The following is a 17,655-nucleotide window of genomic DNA, read 5'->3' on the forward strand; positions in this document are numbered from 1 at the left end:
GCAGAAAAAGTTTTAGACTGGGGATTTAATTATTCTGAATTGTTGAAATTGACCACCTGAGTATTACTTTCATGGAATTATTAGAACTATATATATATTTCTAAGGTTGGGCATTCAGATCCCAAATTTGTGATCCAACTCCTGGCTACTCACACTTGCCGAGGACTCTGGGCCTTTATCCCATGATGTGTGGACAGGAAAAAGATTCCCCTGAAGACTTGCGTTTAGTCAAATCTAATGGATTAATTCTGTTTTCGGTTTCAAAACGCACGTACAGTTATGTGATGTTTCTTTCTGTGGTGAGGGGAACTGCTTTGGACCATTCTGCTTCACTTACAAAGTGGCATAAAGTCCAGTCCTCCTATAGCAGTAAACCTTTCGCTGTCTGAATGTGTCCTGCTGAACGTGTAAGATGTCAGAGCTGGAAGTCAAAAGTCCAAAGGAACAATTTAATTTATTAGAATTAGGCACAGAACACAAATCCTGAGGACACGTTCTTTAAAGTCTTGCAGGATGCTGCAAGAATGACGCAGTGACCTCAATCTGATGAAGATAAAAAAATAAAATTGTCTTGCAATATAGATAATGCACCTCATGATTTTCCTTTACCTGTGCCAGCAAATGCGTGTAAGCATGGACTAGCCTGAATGGTTGAGATATAGGTTGGTGCTGGTGGCACAAGAGCTGTGGCAAGACCACCAGTATGGCAGATTCCCAGGGTAAGAGCTGCAGATCACAGTCCAGTTGTACCCTGGTCTGATTACAGACAGAAATGTGTGTTCAAACCCTGCGCTGCTCCCTGCAGCATTACCAGCCAACACCAGAGACCTGGCACAGCTTATTAGCTCCAGCAGGTCCAAGTACTACGCTGAACCTTTGTCCGGAGCAGTGGGCTGAGAAGGGACAGTAAACCTCTACTTGATCTTTGCTGCTGAGATAACTTGCTGATAGCGCCTGGGATAGCCCATGCAAGCAACTACCCCGATGAATCATCTCTGAACTGCTTTGTCTTGACTGGTGCTACATGTGGACTTCTGCCATTGCAACGAAGTCACAGCATTTATCAGTGAATGGCAGTAAAACCCCAGAGAACTGCTCTTCCCTTTCTGGATGGGGGAATGATGGAGACTGTGGAAGGCTTTGGGGACTCTCAGGTCTCCAGTCATTGTGAAATGGGGTTGGTTTTGTGTGCACGTGTGTGCACCTTATCCCTTCTTCTTTTCTCCCATGCTTCCTTGCTGGAAGTCAGTTTATTCACACTCAAACAAACAAAAAGGCTTTTTTTTTTTTTTCTTTTTCCCTTTAAGCTAGCCTCAACTCAAATCATCAGATTCTGGCAGGATGGTTTTGTATGTTGAGGGGATCAAGGGTGAGACAAACGCTGAAGTTTTAGACTAATCATCAGTGAAGTAGCATTGATACTGTGTATCTTCTCCAAAAGTCATCTCTTGCTCCTAGGACAGAAAAGTTCAGTTGGTGTGATTGTTAATGATAGCACAACCTTTTAAATACTTCAGGAAAAGCCTTTTACTGTTTTCAGTGGAAGGACTGATTTTTATCTTTAGATATACACAGTAGGGACCTTCATTAAATTTGGCATCCCATCGTCAGCCCTCCAAACACTTCTGGAATTATGTACAGCAGCCACAGGAAGCAGCAGGAGGCATCCAAAGCTCTGCTTCCACCCGCGTGTGTGTGTGTTGGGGTGGTGGTGGTGTAACTGAGTGCCTGGCAAATTTGTGACTTTTATTTTTATTTTTTTTATAGGCAGAGTTATGAACATAAAAACTACTTTCCTTCAAAGAGGGATTTTATTTTATGAATATACCCTTGTTAAGCATTTAATGCATCGCAAGAGAATCTAAGTGTTCCTGGGATAATGATACTGGGGTACAAGGTACAAATAGGCATGTTGTAGGGGAGAGTTGTGAGAGTCATAAACCCGGTTTGATTTTTTTTTTTTATTTCTTCCCCTAGCTAACTGGATTAGCACAAAGGATAATAAAACTTACCTAGAAAGCTGCATAGATATCCTAACTCAAAATGCTGTACAAGTTATTTTCTGTCTCTGATATCAGCATCAACATCAGAGAGCGGCCGAGTCTGTCACAATGCTCTTCCTTGGTATCTGAGCACCAGGGACCTCCTGCATGCTTCTCGCTGGATATGTCAGGTAAAAAATGATGTTTTTATTCGCTTTGCTGATGGAAAGGCACAGAGGGTGTATCTGCCGTGCCTGGCAGAAGAGCTTGCCCTAGGAGAGCCTGAGAAATGGGCTGCACAGCAGGGCTGCTGCCAGACCGCCTCTGGGCCCTCTGAGGTGCTGTCTGCACTTGCCATGGGTATCTGCGTGGCTGCCACTTCTGCTGTGGGTTTCAGCCTCTCTAAGGACATGTATGTGCTTATAATGTATATCAGTCACCGCTTCTGAATCTGTTGGTCTGAGATGGGTATCTGAACAATTTGGCCAGAGTTACTCTATGCTTACTTCTAGGCTATGGATTATTTGGATTCATGTCTCTGTATTATTGCAGCTTTTCAGGTCAGTACATAAACTTCTAAGTACTGGCCTACTGGAGCTTCTGGAGGTTGACTGTGTTTTTAACATATACTTTATTATCGTTTGGGACCGGATACAGTAAAGATTAAAAAAAAAAAAACAGAAAACTAGGGGAAAGATTTCTGGTTAAAAAAATATGAGAAATTGTGGAGAATGTAGAAAGCTCTAGGTTATTTTCACTAGAGCAGGTGTATCTGGGTTTCCCATACTGGTATCGTTACCAACTAGGCTCATATGGTTAACTCTTTCTAAGAGTAGTGTGCTGTGGTTGACTTGAAAATGAAATTGGAAGAGCTGCTCATGTGCAACTGCAGCTGGCTTGGAGGAGCAATGCAACATCAAGGAGCAGACACGAGCCTCCAAACCTTGGCATGGACAGCACGTGGAGTTGGTGTGGGACAGAGATGGCAGGGACAGCATTCTTTCCACTAACCAGCTCTGCAGAGCAGAAGGGGAAAACAGTGCTGTGAACTTGCTGGAACGAGGCGAAGTGTGAGTGGAAGCTCTGACTTACCATTTCAGTGAGCCGCAGTGCGTGTTGGAAAGGCTGTCTTACCGTCTACAAACACCTTTCGCATGAAAGCAAGTCTTCAAGACAGCTCTGAACACGTTGGGACTGCTGGGAGGGACGAATTGATAAACGGGTTGGTGAATCACAGAAATCAGTTCTAACCTCACAACAGGTACTGGGAGGGGGGGGGTGTAACGGGGCCCACCTCACAAAGCAGAGGCCAGCAGCCAACTGGCAGTTCATCTGTCCACTTAATCTGAGCAAGGCCTAAGGATGTGTGTGGTGAGCCCTGGCTCATGGGCATCTGTGCTGTCTGGCTCCGTGCTCCCCAGCTTAGCCTCTTCAAGTCTTACCCCACTCGACAGTGTCGGGACACAGCCCAGGGGGTTCTATGGACCAGGGCTGCTCCCAACACGCAGCTCATGAGGCACCCATATTCTGAGGAAGAGTTTAACGATGGTCATGCTTTACCACTTCCTCTCACGGCCAGGCGGTGAGTGGAGCCTGGCCTTCATTAGCTCATTAGTATGAATTTAGCTGGAGATTGTGCAAGTTTAGAAGCAAATTAGAGACACTTGCTGTGTAAATCCATGACTCAAGGCCATAATGAACAGAAGGAAAAAGTCAAGTAGGTTTCTCAGTTTCTACTCTGTCCAACTGCCTATAAAATAGTGCTAGGCCCTGCTAACCAAGTTGTGCTTATTGCCGTTCACCAGGTGGAACTGATACGAACAAACAGCAATGCTGAGTGTTAGGAGCTATCTGGAAAGCTGACAGGTGATCAAAGAGAGATGTCAACAGGGACAAACAAGGGAGAAAACCAAGAATCAGGTGATGGGAACAGGGGACAGAATCAAGGTCAATGGGTATGTTAGAGGAGAGGAACAATCACTGATGACAAAGTTATAAAACAACCTGCCACAGCCAGCTTTCTTCTAAAGGGTAATTAAGATGCTGAAAGGTAGGTGAGTATCTGATGGCATTTACCAAGCAACCCACGTCCTGTAAGCCAAGGGGCACATAAGCGCTGTGGCAATTTCTGTTTGGAACCTCACTGCTTCAGAACATCTAATCTATAGCAAGCTCTTTGCAAACACGTCATCTAACGCTTAGTTATATATGCATAAACTCCATGGACTGCAGTTATGTAACTTATCTCTTCCTTCCCATTTGGGTTACTCATTACTCTTTTTTTTCTTCTGATTCTCACCTGCATGAACCCATATGCAACTCTTCATAAGAGAGATGTACTTAGGCATGGACTTGGACATTTTTTACTGTAAATAATAATTTGGCCTTCTGGCACAGGATTTAGTTCCTTAATAGCTTAGGAAAATTAGTTTCCTAAAAAATGGAAGCTGTGATATGTTTCTAGCATGTCTATACCCCAGTGTCTGCCTTTTTTTTGTCGTTGTTTACTGTGTTATTTCAGTTATTCAGGCATTGTTTCTCTTGCCTATGTCTTAGGAGAGAGCAAGGAAATTGCTCTATGCCTGGACTTGCCTCGTCATTCCTTAGCTTCCTTGCACTTGGGCTTGTTCTTCAAAAATACCATCTTGTCTCTTTCACTTCTGTTCTCTTTCTATGGCCCAGTCTTTTAATTCAGTTCATATATTTATGGCAGGGAAGAAAGGATGTGGGGAGGAAGTTCCTCAGCCAAAGCTTATTGAACCTGTTTCATATCTCCGTACTGCACTTCATGCAAGATAAGGGCCAACAGTCTTCCAGTGCTAAATGCCATAGTCCATTAGTCAATGGGGACACGTTACGCGGACAAGAATTGGGTATGAAAACTAATCTCATAACAGGTATTTCCCATAGCTTTGAGCTTTCCTCGTAGCTCAGATGGAAAAACTATAGTCCCAGTAGGAGATGTACTTGAAATACATACGTCAAGTACCAGGACTAATATATGTGTGTGTCATATATATATATATGCAGCTGTAAGCACATGCTCATACCTGTATATTAGGGTGTAATGTTCATCATTGTATGGACTGGGAAACAGCATCATGCAATGGTCACAGAATCACCCACGTAAGGATGTCTGCAGTCAGTTCTGTCCTGATACTGTCTTGGTATGTAAGTCAAACCTTAGTTTCTTTAAGTTTTGCATAACCACTTTGAAACACCTGCTACATAATCTTCAGGCTGTCGCCCACTTAGAACTACCCAACACTGACTTTATTTTTGAAGTTTACCTTCACGTACTGATGTTCCCTGTCTGTAATTGGTATCTAATTCTGTGGTATTTTTTTATTGTAGCATTTTGATACATTGTGCATAGGAACTTCTAGCCTTTGTCACTTGCAGTGACACACATTTACTTAGTTGGTACAAACCGTACATCAACTTTAGATCATTCAGCACCTACTCTGTAAATAAGGACTCTAGAATTATTTTATGTCTGTAACTTACTTCTTAAAGATAATTCTAAGCTTGAACCAAGAAAGAAAGGGGAAAACGTACATCACTTACACTGCCTTAAGCACCACCTGTTTTGCAAACCCTTTATTTCTAGGCTGTGCTGTTGAGCTGGCTGGGCTTCTGTAAAAAGTGTATGAGCACGCAGAATTCCAGTCTAGAGTTCTATGCTTCTGATTTTTTTTCTTTAAATATTTCTCACTCCCATCCTGACAATTCAATATGTGCTCAAGAACTATAAACTGCACTGGCCTTGTTCTATCAAAATTTCTTTTTTTTTTTTTAAGTTGAAACAACTTCTTTTTGGGTTTCCTTGCACATGTTGTAGAATTATGTCACTGCTTTAACTAACCATCCTCTCCTTCTCCCTGGGAACTACATAATTCTCTAGGTTGTCAAATAATAGCCTTCTATAAATCAGATCTGTGAAGGGTAATTTATTATTACTTCCACCTTAAGTGGTGCCACTTTATCTCAACATATTTTTGTGTTAAATATTCTTTGATAGGAATTCTGCTGTAATGGTTACAATAAACAAAGACATGATTATTAACTGCTGGCGTCAAGAAATATAGGGTAGTTTTATCAATTGCCTTCTGAAATATAGATGTGAAATAACACTTCTGGCAAGCCGCCTCTAGTCAGTTCACTAATAAAGCTGAAAACATGGACAGACTTTGGAAAGGACAACGCGGTCAGCCCAACTGCTAATGCTTATTTATATATCGACACAACCTGGAATACAGGAACTCAACGACCTCTGTGATTTCAGCAAAGGGGTTCCAATCATGCCACCATTAATGAGCTTCCATGGGATTAATATTTTACTAGGGCATTTAAAAAAAAAAAAAGGGGGGGGGGGCAATTTTTCTCTTTAGGGACAGTTGCTTTTGTGACTATGGCATATGTAATAAAATACATTTTGCACAGCTTACTAAATGGCATGGCTTGCTATTTGCACATTCAAGTATTTTTTGTGTGACCACTCTAGATGGGATATTTGGTACATAACTTCATGCCTATTTTGTGACAATTATTTGTTTTCAGAGGCTATACTTTTTGCAAGAGTTTTGGGATCACGATTTCACCCTACCCCAGTTTTATTACAAATGCACAATGTTATCTCTTATTAGGTGACAAACATGAAGTTGGGAGAATTCTTAAAATATCCATATGCCTGTGTTTAAAAAATTGGTAAAATTAAAATGCTTGGCTCAAAGCTGCAACTCAGAATACTTTGGAATTTTTAGTTCTTTAGAGAAGAAATATACACTGATATGTAACTTGTTTATATAATTCAATCTCTTTTTGCATTTTTTCCCCATTTAACTCATTCCCTTCCTACTGAAAACTGCTACTTTTTGACTGCCAAAATGTCCTCCAGGTCTGTTCTGTGAGAATGCTGTGTTCTTCAAAGAAAGTAGTGGTTGATTGCCCTATTAGAAGCTAAGAAAGCAGACACCTAGATCATGTTCCTCAAAATGTGCAACGGTAAGATACTATAAGAGACTCTCACCTGAAAGGTGCTTTAAAAAAAAATCCTTCACATTTAGGCTGAATTAGAAAAATATTTTTATTTACAAGAGTAAATAATGTAGTGCAAGGAGAGTGGATTTAACCCTCAATAGTAATGCATAGATTGATGCAGTTGATAGACTGTGATCTAAATAATTTTGCAGAGGTGCATACACACCTGCTTTAAAGGTCAGACCTCTCCTACAGCCACTTACCTCACAGCCTTAAATCACACAGAAGACGTTTGCACTCTATACTCATTATCCCATCTAATGTTTATCAAATAAATTGTCACTTTAACGCTTGTGTTGAAAAGGTACGGTAGAACATAATGTAAGAAATGAAAACAAATTGTTCACTCACTTCATGTCACCTGGTTACATTTAAATATTCTTTTATTTATCTAGTAAAGACTCTTTCTCTAATCAGTGGCTCTTGGGTGGGGTGGGAGACACCCAATTGACACCCCTTTAATTGTAGCCCCAGGAAAATGCTGACATTCATGAAACTGACATTTCGAGAGTCAGCCAATAGGACTATGTTATGATCATATTGCAAATCTTCCCAGTATTTTTGTTTCAAAAGAAAATACTTTCTGCATAAAAGAGCTAGGATGGAATGTAAGATGTCAAGAAAGTAATTGTTATCACGGTACCGAAGTCCTGGCTGGTGTTCCATGGAATCTGGAAAGTGGAACTAGGTGGCTGGGTTTCACTTTTACATCATTTCCGTGCTTCCAACTCATAAAACTCTGGTAATTTTAAGGTAAGCTCAAATGCAGTAAAGGCCACCTAATAAGTTATTAGACATCTGAGTAAGATATTTTCTTCATCAAAACCAGTGGGAGCTTACCTCATTCTTCAATTAGGTAAAGAGTGTGCCTGTGTTCTTGTAATCCTTCAATATAGTACACTATGATCATATGTTGGGTATAGTGAGATAAGCTGTATTCTCTGTTCGGAGTGTTAAAGTTATTGTAGGGGTGTTTTTTTTAAAGTTACAGTAGAGAAATTAGTTCAGTGGATTTTGGCTGTTGGGCTGCATTATTAATGCCATTAATAGGGTTGGTTGCCAGTTCTTACAGTTGTAGTTGTTCATATCCCATCGTCCTGATAGAATATCAACCTTAAGAAAACTACACCTCAGCTGGTAACAAGAGAGTTCTGAGGGTTTAACTCCTGCTCCACTGAATCATTTGATAAAGTAGTTTCATCTTGCTGCGCTGGCCGTGTAGCATTTTCACTGCTGTTCCCTGAGGAAGAAGGCTCATCCGATGATGGCTCTGATCTTGTTCCAAGAGAATTACTGGCTACAGAAAAATGCCAAAATAAAGTATTTAAAAACCTCAATGCACCCAAGATGTCAATTTGTCTAATTTTAAATATTATATGGATATAAAATTACAATATAAATACGATAATACTCAAAGGTTAGGAAATATCAAAAGAAGAGTATCTGTAACTTTAACTATTCCCTTCATACATACACACTATAATTCTCAAGTTACACCAATTATAGCTAGTAAGAAAGGAAAACAAGATTGCAAAGTTATTTCCATAGTCAGCCTATGTCCTAAATGGTGTCTATTAACTAGGAAATAATCTTTTTATATTTAATATTTATGGATAGGATTATTATTTTTTAAATCCTTTTCCCTTTCGGTGTAGGTTGGCAACTTGGAAACTGACTTTTTTCTATATTTTATTACAGAAGTATGTCAGAAAACAGGTTTATTATTTTTTCTTCTTCCTCTGAAGAAAATACATTTAGTGGAAGAAAGTCTTTTCGTAACAGGTAATGTTTATTTCACAACTTAATGATCAAGACCCTGTCTTGTGATTTTAAGTGAAAGAGTTGCCTGAAGCTGGCAATGCTTTTTAAATGATGATTCATTATTTTTGCATGTGATGGTGTGGTTTTTTTTCCCCTTTCCTTAGCAATGCTATTTTGTCTTTGACATCTCTTTCAGTGTGGTGAGAAGGAAAACGGGGTTTTAATAGGCTGAAGCCTGACATTCGGTTTTCTATTTCTTAATCATGAGTGTCCCATCAGAAAAGAGAACATAGAGCTAACTCTTTAGTTCTGGACAGGAGGAATATGCAATTGCTGATTCAAACTATTTACTCATTCTTTTACTGGTCTGAAGAGGCATCGTCTGCTCCTAAGTTACTCTAGTGTACTAGCTCTCTGCACCTCACTTTTACTTCCACCTCGTATCTGAATGGATCCAGTCATACATAACATGGCACACAGTCTCATCACATATTAAAGTGTGAATGTATGAAATCATACAGTCATATAACTAGTTTCCATATAGTCTCCTACAGTTTGTGCTTTTATAAAGAATCAAGGGTTTTATCAAGGGAAATTCTCCAGAAACTGACAGGCTTAAACCAGTCATCTGTGCCTCGCTTACTTCATGCACTTCTTTTCATCAAAGAATGACTCATATGACAAAGACCTTGCTCTCCATAGGGAGCTCTACCTAATCTAGAATTCCTTTTTTTTAAAGTTCTTACTGGAAAGAATACAACATTGCTTCATTACCATTCAATACCATTTCTTCAGTTTTACTATGAGAAATACTTACCAGATAGAGTCTGAAAATAGTGCACTGCAAATGCAATCAGAATCGATAAAAGAAAGGTTCCCATGAAGTATATCTGTGGCAGGAAGTTTAAAAATGTTAGATGTGTGCAAAGCTGCAGTAGTGCTGCAAATGGATTTTGGCACATGTGCCAAAAGAACAATACATACCAGAGTAGACTGTAAAATATTGTTCCAGACAACTCTCATGTAAAAATAAAGCAATGCTAGTGAGCATGGACTAATTGATTCTTGGTTACTATGATTCCAGCACCTACAACCAAAGAAGATTAAAACAACTAATTAGTCCTACTTTGCTATTTTGTGGCACCTGTCATCTGGGAATCTCCAGTGTGTTTGTAATAGCACAGAAAAACAAGCAGATACTGTTATCACTGTATCACAGATAGTAAAAACTCAGAGAAATATCAGATTAACCTCATTAAGCACAGAATACTTTACCCTAGGAGCATATTTTTGTTTTCCGATGAGTCGATAACTAGCTACCTTAGGAGACCCTGGCTAGAAGCCAGGCTACCCTTGTCAAGCAATCACAATACAACCTCATATCTGAGATACTTTGCTCTGACTCGTATGAGTCAACTTGAATCCACAAAAGTAGCACTTGTATCAAGATTAGGCCTACAAAATTCAGTTGTCTATGCAGAAGATTGGTGCCAAAAACCCCTTCAGAAACAATGGAGTATTATATAACGCGCTCAGCACTCGGCGTGCTTTAGCTGACTAGCTGCTAGGTGTCTGTTGCAGGGTGAGCTGAGTTGCTTTCCAGGAGGTAGGACTTCACCAACTTGGGTAGTTTAAATGGCTAAATCACAGCTACCATAAGCTTGAAAAGATATATTTTTTTTTTAACCGAGCTAAGCAGGGTTGCATGGTGTTGGATGATGGGAAATTACTGTGGCGCTGTCCACTCTGGATTTATTCTCACTGCAGAGCAGCTGGGTTCAGTGAAGGCAAAATTCAGGTTCAAACTTACAATCCCAGGAAGCCCTACTTAGCTAAGTGGTAATTTTATGTGGATTGGAGGTAATTTAGGGAGCAAGTTCAGACTAGCTGCAGTGAATAACAACTTTGGTGGATTTCTGATGAATCAACAAGTGAGGCCTTAATGTTGGTACCATCTCCACTCTTTTGAGTCACAACTCTGTGGCAAAACAGAAGAAACACCACTTATTCCTTGTTCACAGATACATATTAACCATTAGGTCCTCCTTCCTTAAAAATCTGAAAGGCAGTTCCACAAATCCACCAAATATTCTGTAAGCTTTCCCTTCCCACTGTGCTTTTCTAACACGTTACTTCATCTAGGGAAGGGAAACCTAAGTTCTCTTTGGTAAAGAGAGCTCTTAGGTAAACAGAACCAGAGTTCTGCAGCTGATTTCTGCACGCACAGTACTTGCACAGCAGTTCAGACAGCAGATCTGTAACATTCTCACATCTAATATTCTGTGCCACATCGGTGCCAGGATGCCCTGCGGCACAGACGCACTGGAACATCTTTGCAGAAACAACAGGAAGGACTGCTATTATCCCAGTTACATGCTTTTACATTCCATATTAAATTATGCTATATTTATCCTTAAAAATTGGTTTGGACAGTATACAAATTGTCAGTGCCTAACTTATGAATTTAAATACACAGAATTGGAAAAGGCCTCCTGGATCATTAAATCCAGTCCCTGCTGTTTCAGGTAACCACACACAATCAAGTCTCTCATAACAGCATATTTAGGCAGTTAAAGCATTTCAAGCATGTTGACCTTAACCTGCCTTAAATCATACCAGAGAACAAAGTTAATCATTACAGGAGATGCTGTTCTCAAAAGTAAATGCTACTCATGGAAAAACAGAAGATGTTGATTAAGGTAAAAAAAGACTCACCTATAATAAAGTTCCTGAAGAAGTGAAGTATTACCAGAATGCAATGCCTGATCAATTTCCAAGTGATCCAGAATGTAGGAAGGTATAGAGTTACCCTCTTCTATGAGAAGGGCCAAATTAAAGAAACCCTAATAATAAAAAAGCATATACATGTTTTAATCAGTTTTTTCATATGTGTATTTAAGGTCTAATATAAGCATCAAGTATCTAAATTATTATAAACGTCTTCTATAAATTAATTTAGTGTAATGTGATCTTCACTGAATAATTTTGAGAGCCTTTCCTCCTAATCATATAGCCTGCTAAATCCAGAAACTGCCAAAAGAATTAGCATTCATCTGTTGTGACAGTTTTCTGAGAAACTGTTTGAAAAAAGATCTGAGCTTTCTCATTTTTACTTCCTCTTTACATACAGCCACAAAATCAAACCGTAATGTTTTATCTACTGCAGAAATGTAAACTGAAAGCAGGAATAATTTCCTGTTCTGTTACCATTTAATTCCCCTCTACCTAGATCAACAGAAATCAGAACAGTGCAACTGAGAGCAGAAACTTGCTCTAAGAAATTTAAATCCTTAATCTTACACTTCTGCCTACTTGGGCTAGTCCAAGGCATCAACATGTCTCTTCAGAGCCATGAAGATGAACACAGAGGAGACGTATGGCAGGGTTTCCCATCAGTTTGGCTTGCATACTTTAAAATAACTGTTCATGTTTATCATCTTTCTTTTGCTAGTTTATCAGCCATGTTTTGTCCTAATATCCTCAAAGTATATCCCATCTGTACTACCTCTGATAAATTCACATACAAGATACTATCTGGAGACACTGTCAGAGGTACAGGGAGAACAGAAGATTGCATCTAGGATATTTCAGAAGGATGTGAAGGCAGAACAGGGCATTGAAATGCTGCATGTCTTTGGTAATGTAACGTGATATATCTTTTCACTATAAAACATTTTAAGTTGGGAGCTTTTGTTGGTGGAGTGAACAAAATTCACTCTAGGATACACTCGGCATGTCCATGAAAATGGACTGCTCTTCTAGTTTATTTCCTAAAATAGCAATGGATAGAATTAGAAGAAAACTCAGGCAGTCTATTAACACCTCCCCTTGCAGTAACAAAAAATACGAAGGTCACAACAGAATCAAATCCATCAAGGTATGGTAGCACTGAGTTAGGCTCTTCACTTTAAGCTTTCAAGACACCTTAACCCTAGGACCGTCTTTCTATTCTAGGTCTACCTTCTGACTCACTAGGTACCTTGAAATAATTTTAACTTATTCTAGGAAGTCTCTTCAGTGCACAGATGTAGCCAAGCAGAATAAATACTCTCAGGTTAATCTTCAGATTGTTCTAAACTCTGGTGTTTTATTAACACATTACAACTGCAGACCTACCTGCGAATCTCCCTCTAATGCAGCTTGTGCATACATCCGCACTGACAGCTCAAGGTCTTTAGACTGGTTCTGGTAGCCATAGTAGTAGAAATCTCCCATCTTCAAATAAGCTGTGGAAGAAACCAGTAGCACGTCATTTAAAGCATTTGTAGAGAGAGAATCAAATAATCAGAAATGTGACGGAGAATTTAGTAATATTTCTATTTAAAGCTGTGTATCTTTCTCTCTGATTGTCTCTATGACTGCTTCACATCTGACTAACTACTGAAAACATTTATTCTGGATGAAATTTCTCATGGTTGCTCTTTAATAAATTAATACAGTGAATGATTTTGCTACTTTTACAAAAACAGACTTAGAGACTTCACACCGTATTCCCTCTTCACTTGCTGACTCTGTCTTCGGGCAACCTGTAGCCTTATTATTCAGGTTAGCCTTACTAACTTGGTAAGTCTTAAAACATGCTGCTCAAGAGCTTGTCATGTACATGTCTCTTTGGTAGCTGAATATACCCCAAAAGTTACAGAGGTTTGCTGCTGATAATGTCATTAGTTTCAAATCAAATCCCACCCAGGACAACTGTAAGGGTAGAGTTTTCCTGGTCTAGAAGGAAGCAATGCCCAGCAAATACTTTACAAATATATTTCTCTCATGTTTTCTCTCATGTTGAAATGCTGCAAAGGACTAGAGCGTTGGCTCACTGCACTAACCTATGCTAAAGAATTTATAAATTTCCATGCTAAGCTGTGCCATAATGGTTTGAAGTACTTCTGAACCTTGCTTTGTGTGTCTATTGCAGTTATCTAGAAGTCCACTGTAAAACCAGGCGGGATTATAGCAGAGGTCTTCCAGGAAGCAAGTCAGTCCCAACAGCAAAGGCAGAAAGACTACACGGAGTGCCTGGCACAGACGCAGAGTGGTAGGTCACGAACACTGCAGGGAATCATAACGATGAGAGCTCCCCTTGACCATATCAGCCACGTCGTTCCAGCCTGGTTCTACGAACACTCCAGGAATAAGCACTGGCCTTTAAGTTATCCTGCGTTGCACCAATACTGTAGCCCTGGGAATCTCTGCTGCCAGGGTTAGACTCCCTCAGCCCCAAGCCCTAGACTGGGGATTCAATCCTCTGCTACTGCAGAAAGGGGCCTGAGATAAAACTCCCTCCTTATGTTACTTATGTGAAAAGAGTAATAAAATCCTTCCTTTGATGAAGTCAACAAGTCTTCTCTCTTTTCCTTCAATGGAATCAGTGTCTCACCCCATGAACTTCAGAAGCTTCTAAATGTAAGATTTCACCTATCTATAAGGTCAAAACTGCACCTTGCTAAGGTATCAACAGACTCCTCACAAAAGCTAACAGGGTCCTGTGGCTCCTGTGGCTTTAGACTCTGTCAATGTGGTATTTATTTCCAATGCTGCTACATATTTAAATTAATAGCTTGAATTATTTTTAGACTGCACTTTTTCATATGCTTATTACAAAACACTTAAACTGTCTTGTGAGACAATCAGATGAACATGTGGAAGTACTTAAAAACTCTTTACAAGGCACCAAAATGACTTACTCAATAAAATCACTGATGTATTAAAATTTAAGACCAGAGGAACTTACATGTGAATAAACCTTCCCTTCCAGAAAGGCATAACTCTTGTTTTACAGACAGAGAATCCTTCAGTTCCCCCACGGTAATCTGTACCTATGTTGATAAACTCTGTACCCTAATAGAAAACTCATAATAAATTAGATAAAGAATCCTTTAGCCTTCATTTGTTTCTCATGACTCAATTACGATATGGAAGCGTATTTGCTTTTGGATTTTCTCTTTGATAAACTAAACAGCGTGAGCTCTTAAAGTCTACTGCCTTTTTTTTTTTTTTTTTTTTTAAATGTTGAGTCAATTTCTCAGGCTCTTAAAGGTCTGGCCTGCTCTAAGCTTAGCTTTTTTCCCTTCTTTTCTGATGTTACCCCATAAAATGGAAATTCTCAGAAAAGGTGTGCTGAAACACAACACTTAAAACACTTATTTTCTAATATTCCTATCAAAACACTGAAAAGGAAGTCTGTAAGTATGGATTACTCTTCCCTTAACTCGCTTCATCACACAAAAGTTGCAACAGATGTAGTTTTTGAAATAAAATAAAAATTCAGGAAGAATTCCTTATACGTACCAAATGAGGGCGCATTGATTTGAGACGCAGAGAAATTGTAGTATCTCCAAACACAATCAGTTGCTAGGTATTTCCTTGCTAGGTCCTGGAAAGAAAATGAATTAATCCATTTATAACACACAGGAGATATTAGGATAATGTTATTATTAATGGGTGTTCCTTTTAGAGTAATGAGATGTGAATACATTTACTTACTGGCCTTTCTTCACAGAGGTGTGCTAAATTTGACTGTGACACTTCAATCCCAGTTTCAGCTGCTAGAACATAATGCAGCAGAGCTTCATGCCTAACATTTGATAAAATAGATTAGTGAAAAACCTAACAAAAGTCACGAGTGTTTCAGTTACAGTTAAAATTAATAACTAAATTGATAAAATCACCTAGGAGCAAAATTGGGTATGAGGCTTAAAAACAAGAGGCTGGTGAACTCATGCAACAGCTACATCTACTGTCAGCACTTGGCGTAACAAGCATTGCTGGATCTCAAGAATTTTTTTTCTCTCTTGCATTGAACCTAGACTGGCTCCAGTGTGCGTTTACTGTTTTGAGGTGCAAGATTGATGATAAAGCTGTACTGACATTAAACCCAATTAACTTTTTGAACGTTTTGGGAAAATACATTCTTAAAAGATTCTTTCCCTCTGCACTTAAAAAAAAAATAATCTATTATTAACATACTTGTATTCATATCTGTCAAAAATTCATCTGAGTATATCTTTGGTACGCTTTACCCTTTATCCATTTATTTATGTGACTTTGTTGTTCTGTCTTTATAGACTACTGGCTCTTTGGAAGAAGAATTCTCTCTCATACTTGAACATGTAAGAGAATAGTCTCAGTCCCTCTATGCACTCTAGGCATTTCATTTACTGTAAAGGAAGTAATAAAAGATAATGTTGCATTTGCAACACAGCATTTCAGTGTTGCAGTGCAGCACTGCCCATGATTCCAGAGGACAGCATCTCTTTCATGTTCTCTGTCCCTCATCTGTTCAATAGTGTGAAGACTATGCTTTCAGAAAAAAAAAAGTTACAAAATAAAAAGCCTTTTTCCTGCTACTTTACGTACTACGTTGTGCACCTTTTTCCTGTTAGACTTCCTACTGAAGGGTCATGCTTCCAATGACTTTCTCCATGGCATAAAGCTAAAACTATGGCAAGTTTCAGGGTTCATTCGCGTAACTGGAAGCAAACATGGTTACATAACATTTGACTTCAGGAGTAGGTGCTTAAGTGAAGAAACTTTAAACAAAACTGTGAAAGCAGTTGCCCCTAAAGAATAAGCAGGTGTAACCTCCTGTTTCGAAACTGCTTTTGCAAGATTAGCAAGATTCTTCCTTAGTACTTGTCCTGCAAAACCATCTGGGATAACGGAGGCCTGGCACCAAAGAAGGAATCCAGGATACCTAAGCTGGGCAATTAGTTCTTCTGATCCTTACATCTCAAAGGACAATTCAGAAAAGAAACATTTAAGATCTCTAAATCAGTCTCCGAAGATCAAACCTCAACTCTTATAGGTGTGTTTGACATGCAGCAGCTAACAACAGTAACTGAGGAACAGGTATTATTTGGTCTGCTTGGCAGTGTAACAACGCACAACTGTGCAAGATACATGAACAAATATTCAGAGGCAAAGATTTCAACATGAACACACTCTTAAATAAAAGAGATATGACTAGCAGACCACTGTTTTTAAGTGACTGCCCCATACACTTCCAGTCTCCGGCACCTAAAGTGGGTATCTAAAAGATTCTTCCTCCTACCTGCTGACACCAGACCTTTTGAGACCTTAATGCCCTACCTTTTGGGATCTGAATACCCTGTCTAGTGCGTATGACTTTCTTGGGACTGTATTCAGGGTGAGCTGGGTAGAGTCACAGGTTGTACACCAGAACCTGTACAGAAATGGTAACTGAGAATTTTTCAGTGCTGAAAAGTGAGGTCAGCTCTCAGGAGAAATGCCTGTGATGGACCAACTATAAAAAAACTGCCAGGAACGGGTTACTTCGAAACAGTCCACTGTTTCTTGTGTATCTTCTAGGTCCAAAGCGTTAATTAAGTGCTAACAGGGGCACCCTGCATGGCTAAAAAGGCTGTTGTCTTAATCGCGTGACAGTTTCTACAGCCTGGTGCCTGCACGTACAGTATCTGGTGCTTATGCCTACAAGTCACTGGGAGAGCTGAGCCCATGGTGAATTCACTTGTAAAATGCCTTGCCTACTACTAGAGACTATGGCTAACTTGATGAACAGCGACAAGGCATGTCTCATCTCAGCATTATGCTTCACTACTCCTCGCGCTGCATTGATACTTCTCACTGCCTTGAGGCTTATGTTCCCTAGTTTGCTAGCTAAAAAGACATATGAAAAATAAAATGTGAAGTAAAACATTATGGTTTCATTGTTTGGGTTTTCCCTCGGACTGTTTCTTATCAAGTCCAGAAAGGCCCTAGTGCAAAAGCAACTATTGCCTGCATCGTCCTGAGGCAGCATGCACTTGCTCAATAATGTACTTTCAGAAATTCTCCTGAATTTCAAAATGGTGTGGGCCTTGCCAGAGGTACCTGGTCAGGCACATGGGAAAGG

At 39.5% G+C, this 17,655-nt stretch overlaps 1 protein-coding gene across 1 annotated transcript in view; it reads right to left on the minus strand.

Moving 5' to 3' along the window:
• Positions 1–7,050: 7,050 nt before the first annotated feature.
• Positions 7,051–17,655, minus strand: part of SEL1L3 (SEL1L family member 3) — a 37,953-nt gene continuing 27,348 nt past the window's right edge. The window contains exons 18-24 of the mRNA XM_048046822.2: positions 15,267–15,357; positions 15,072–15,156; positions 12,900–13,009; positions 11,499–11,626; positions 9,768–9,870; positions 9,601–9,673; positions 7,051–8,319 (exon numbers count right to left, since the gene is read on the minus strand). Coding sequence (XP_047902779.2) covers positions 8,153–8,319; positions 9,601–9,673; positions 9,768–9,870; positions 11,499–11,626; positions 12,900–13,009; positions 15,072–15,156; positions 15,267–15,357 — 757 coding nt within the window. The 3' untranslated portion in view covers positions 7,051–8,152. The remainder of the gene's footprint in view (positions 8,320–9,600; positions 9,674–9,767; positions 9,871–11,498; positions 11,627–12,899; positions 13,010–15,071; positions 15,157–15,266; positions 15,358–17,655) is intronic.

Source organism: Anser cygnoides, chromosome 4 (genome assembly GCF_040182565.1).
Source record: "Anser cygnoides isolate HZ-2024a breed goose chromosome 4, Taihu_goose_T2T_genome, whole genome shotgun sequence".
Classification (NCBI taxonomy): Eukaryota; Metazoa; Chordata; class Aves; order Anseriformes; family Anatidae; genus Anser; species Anser cygnoides.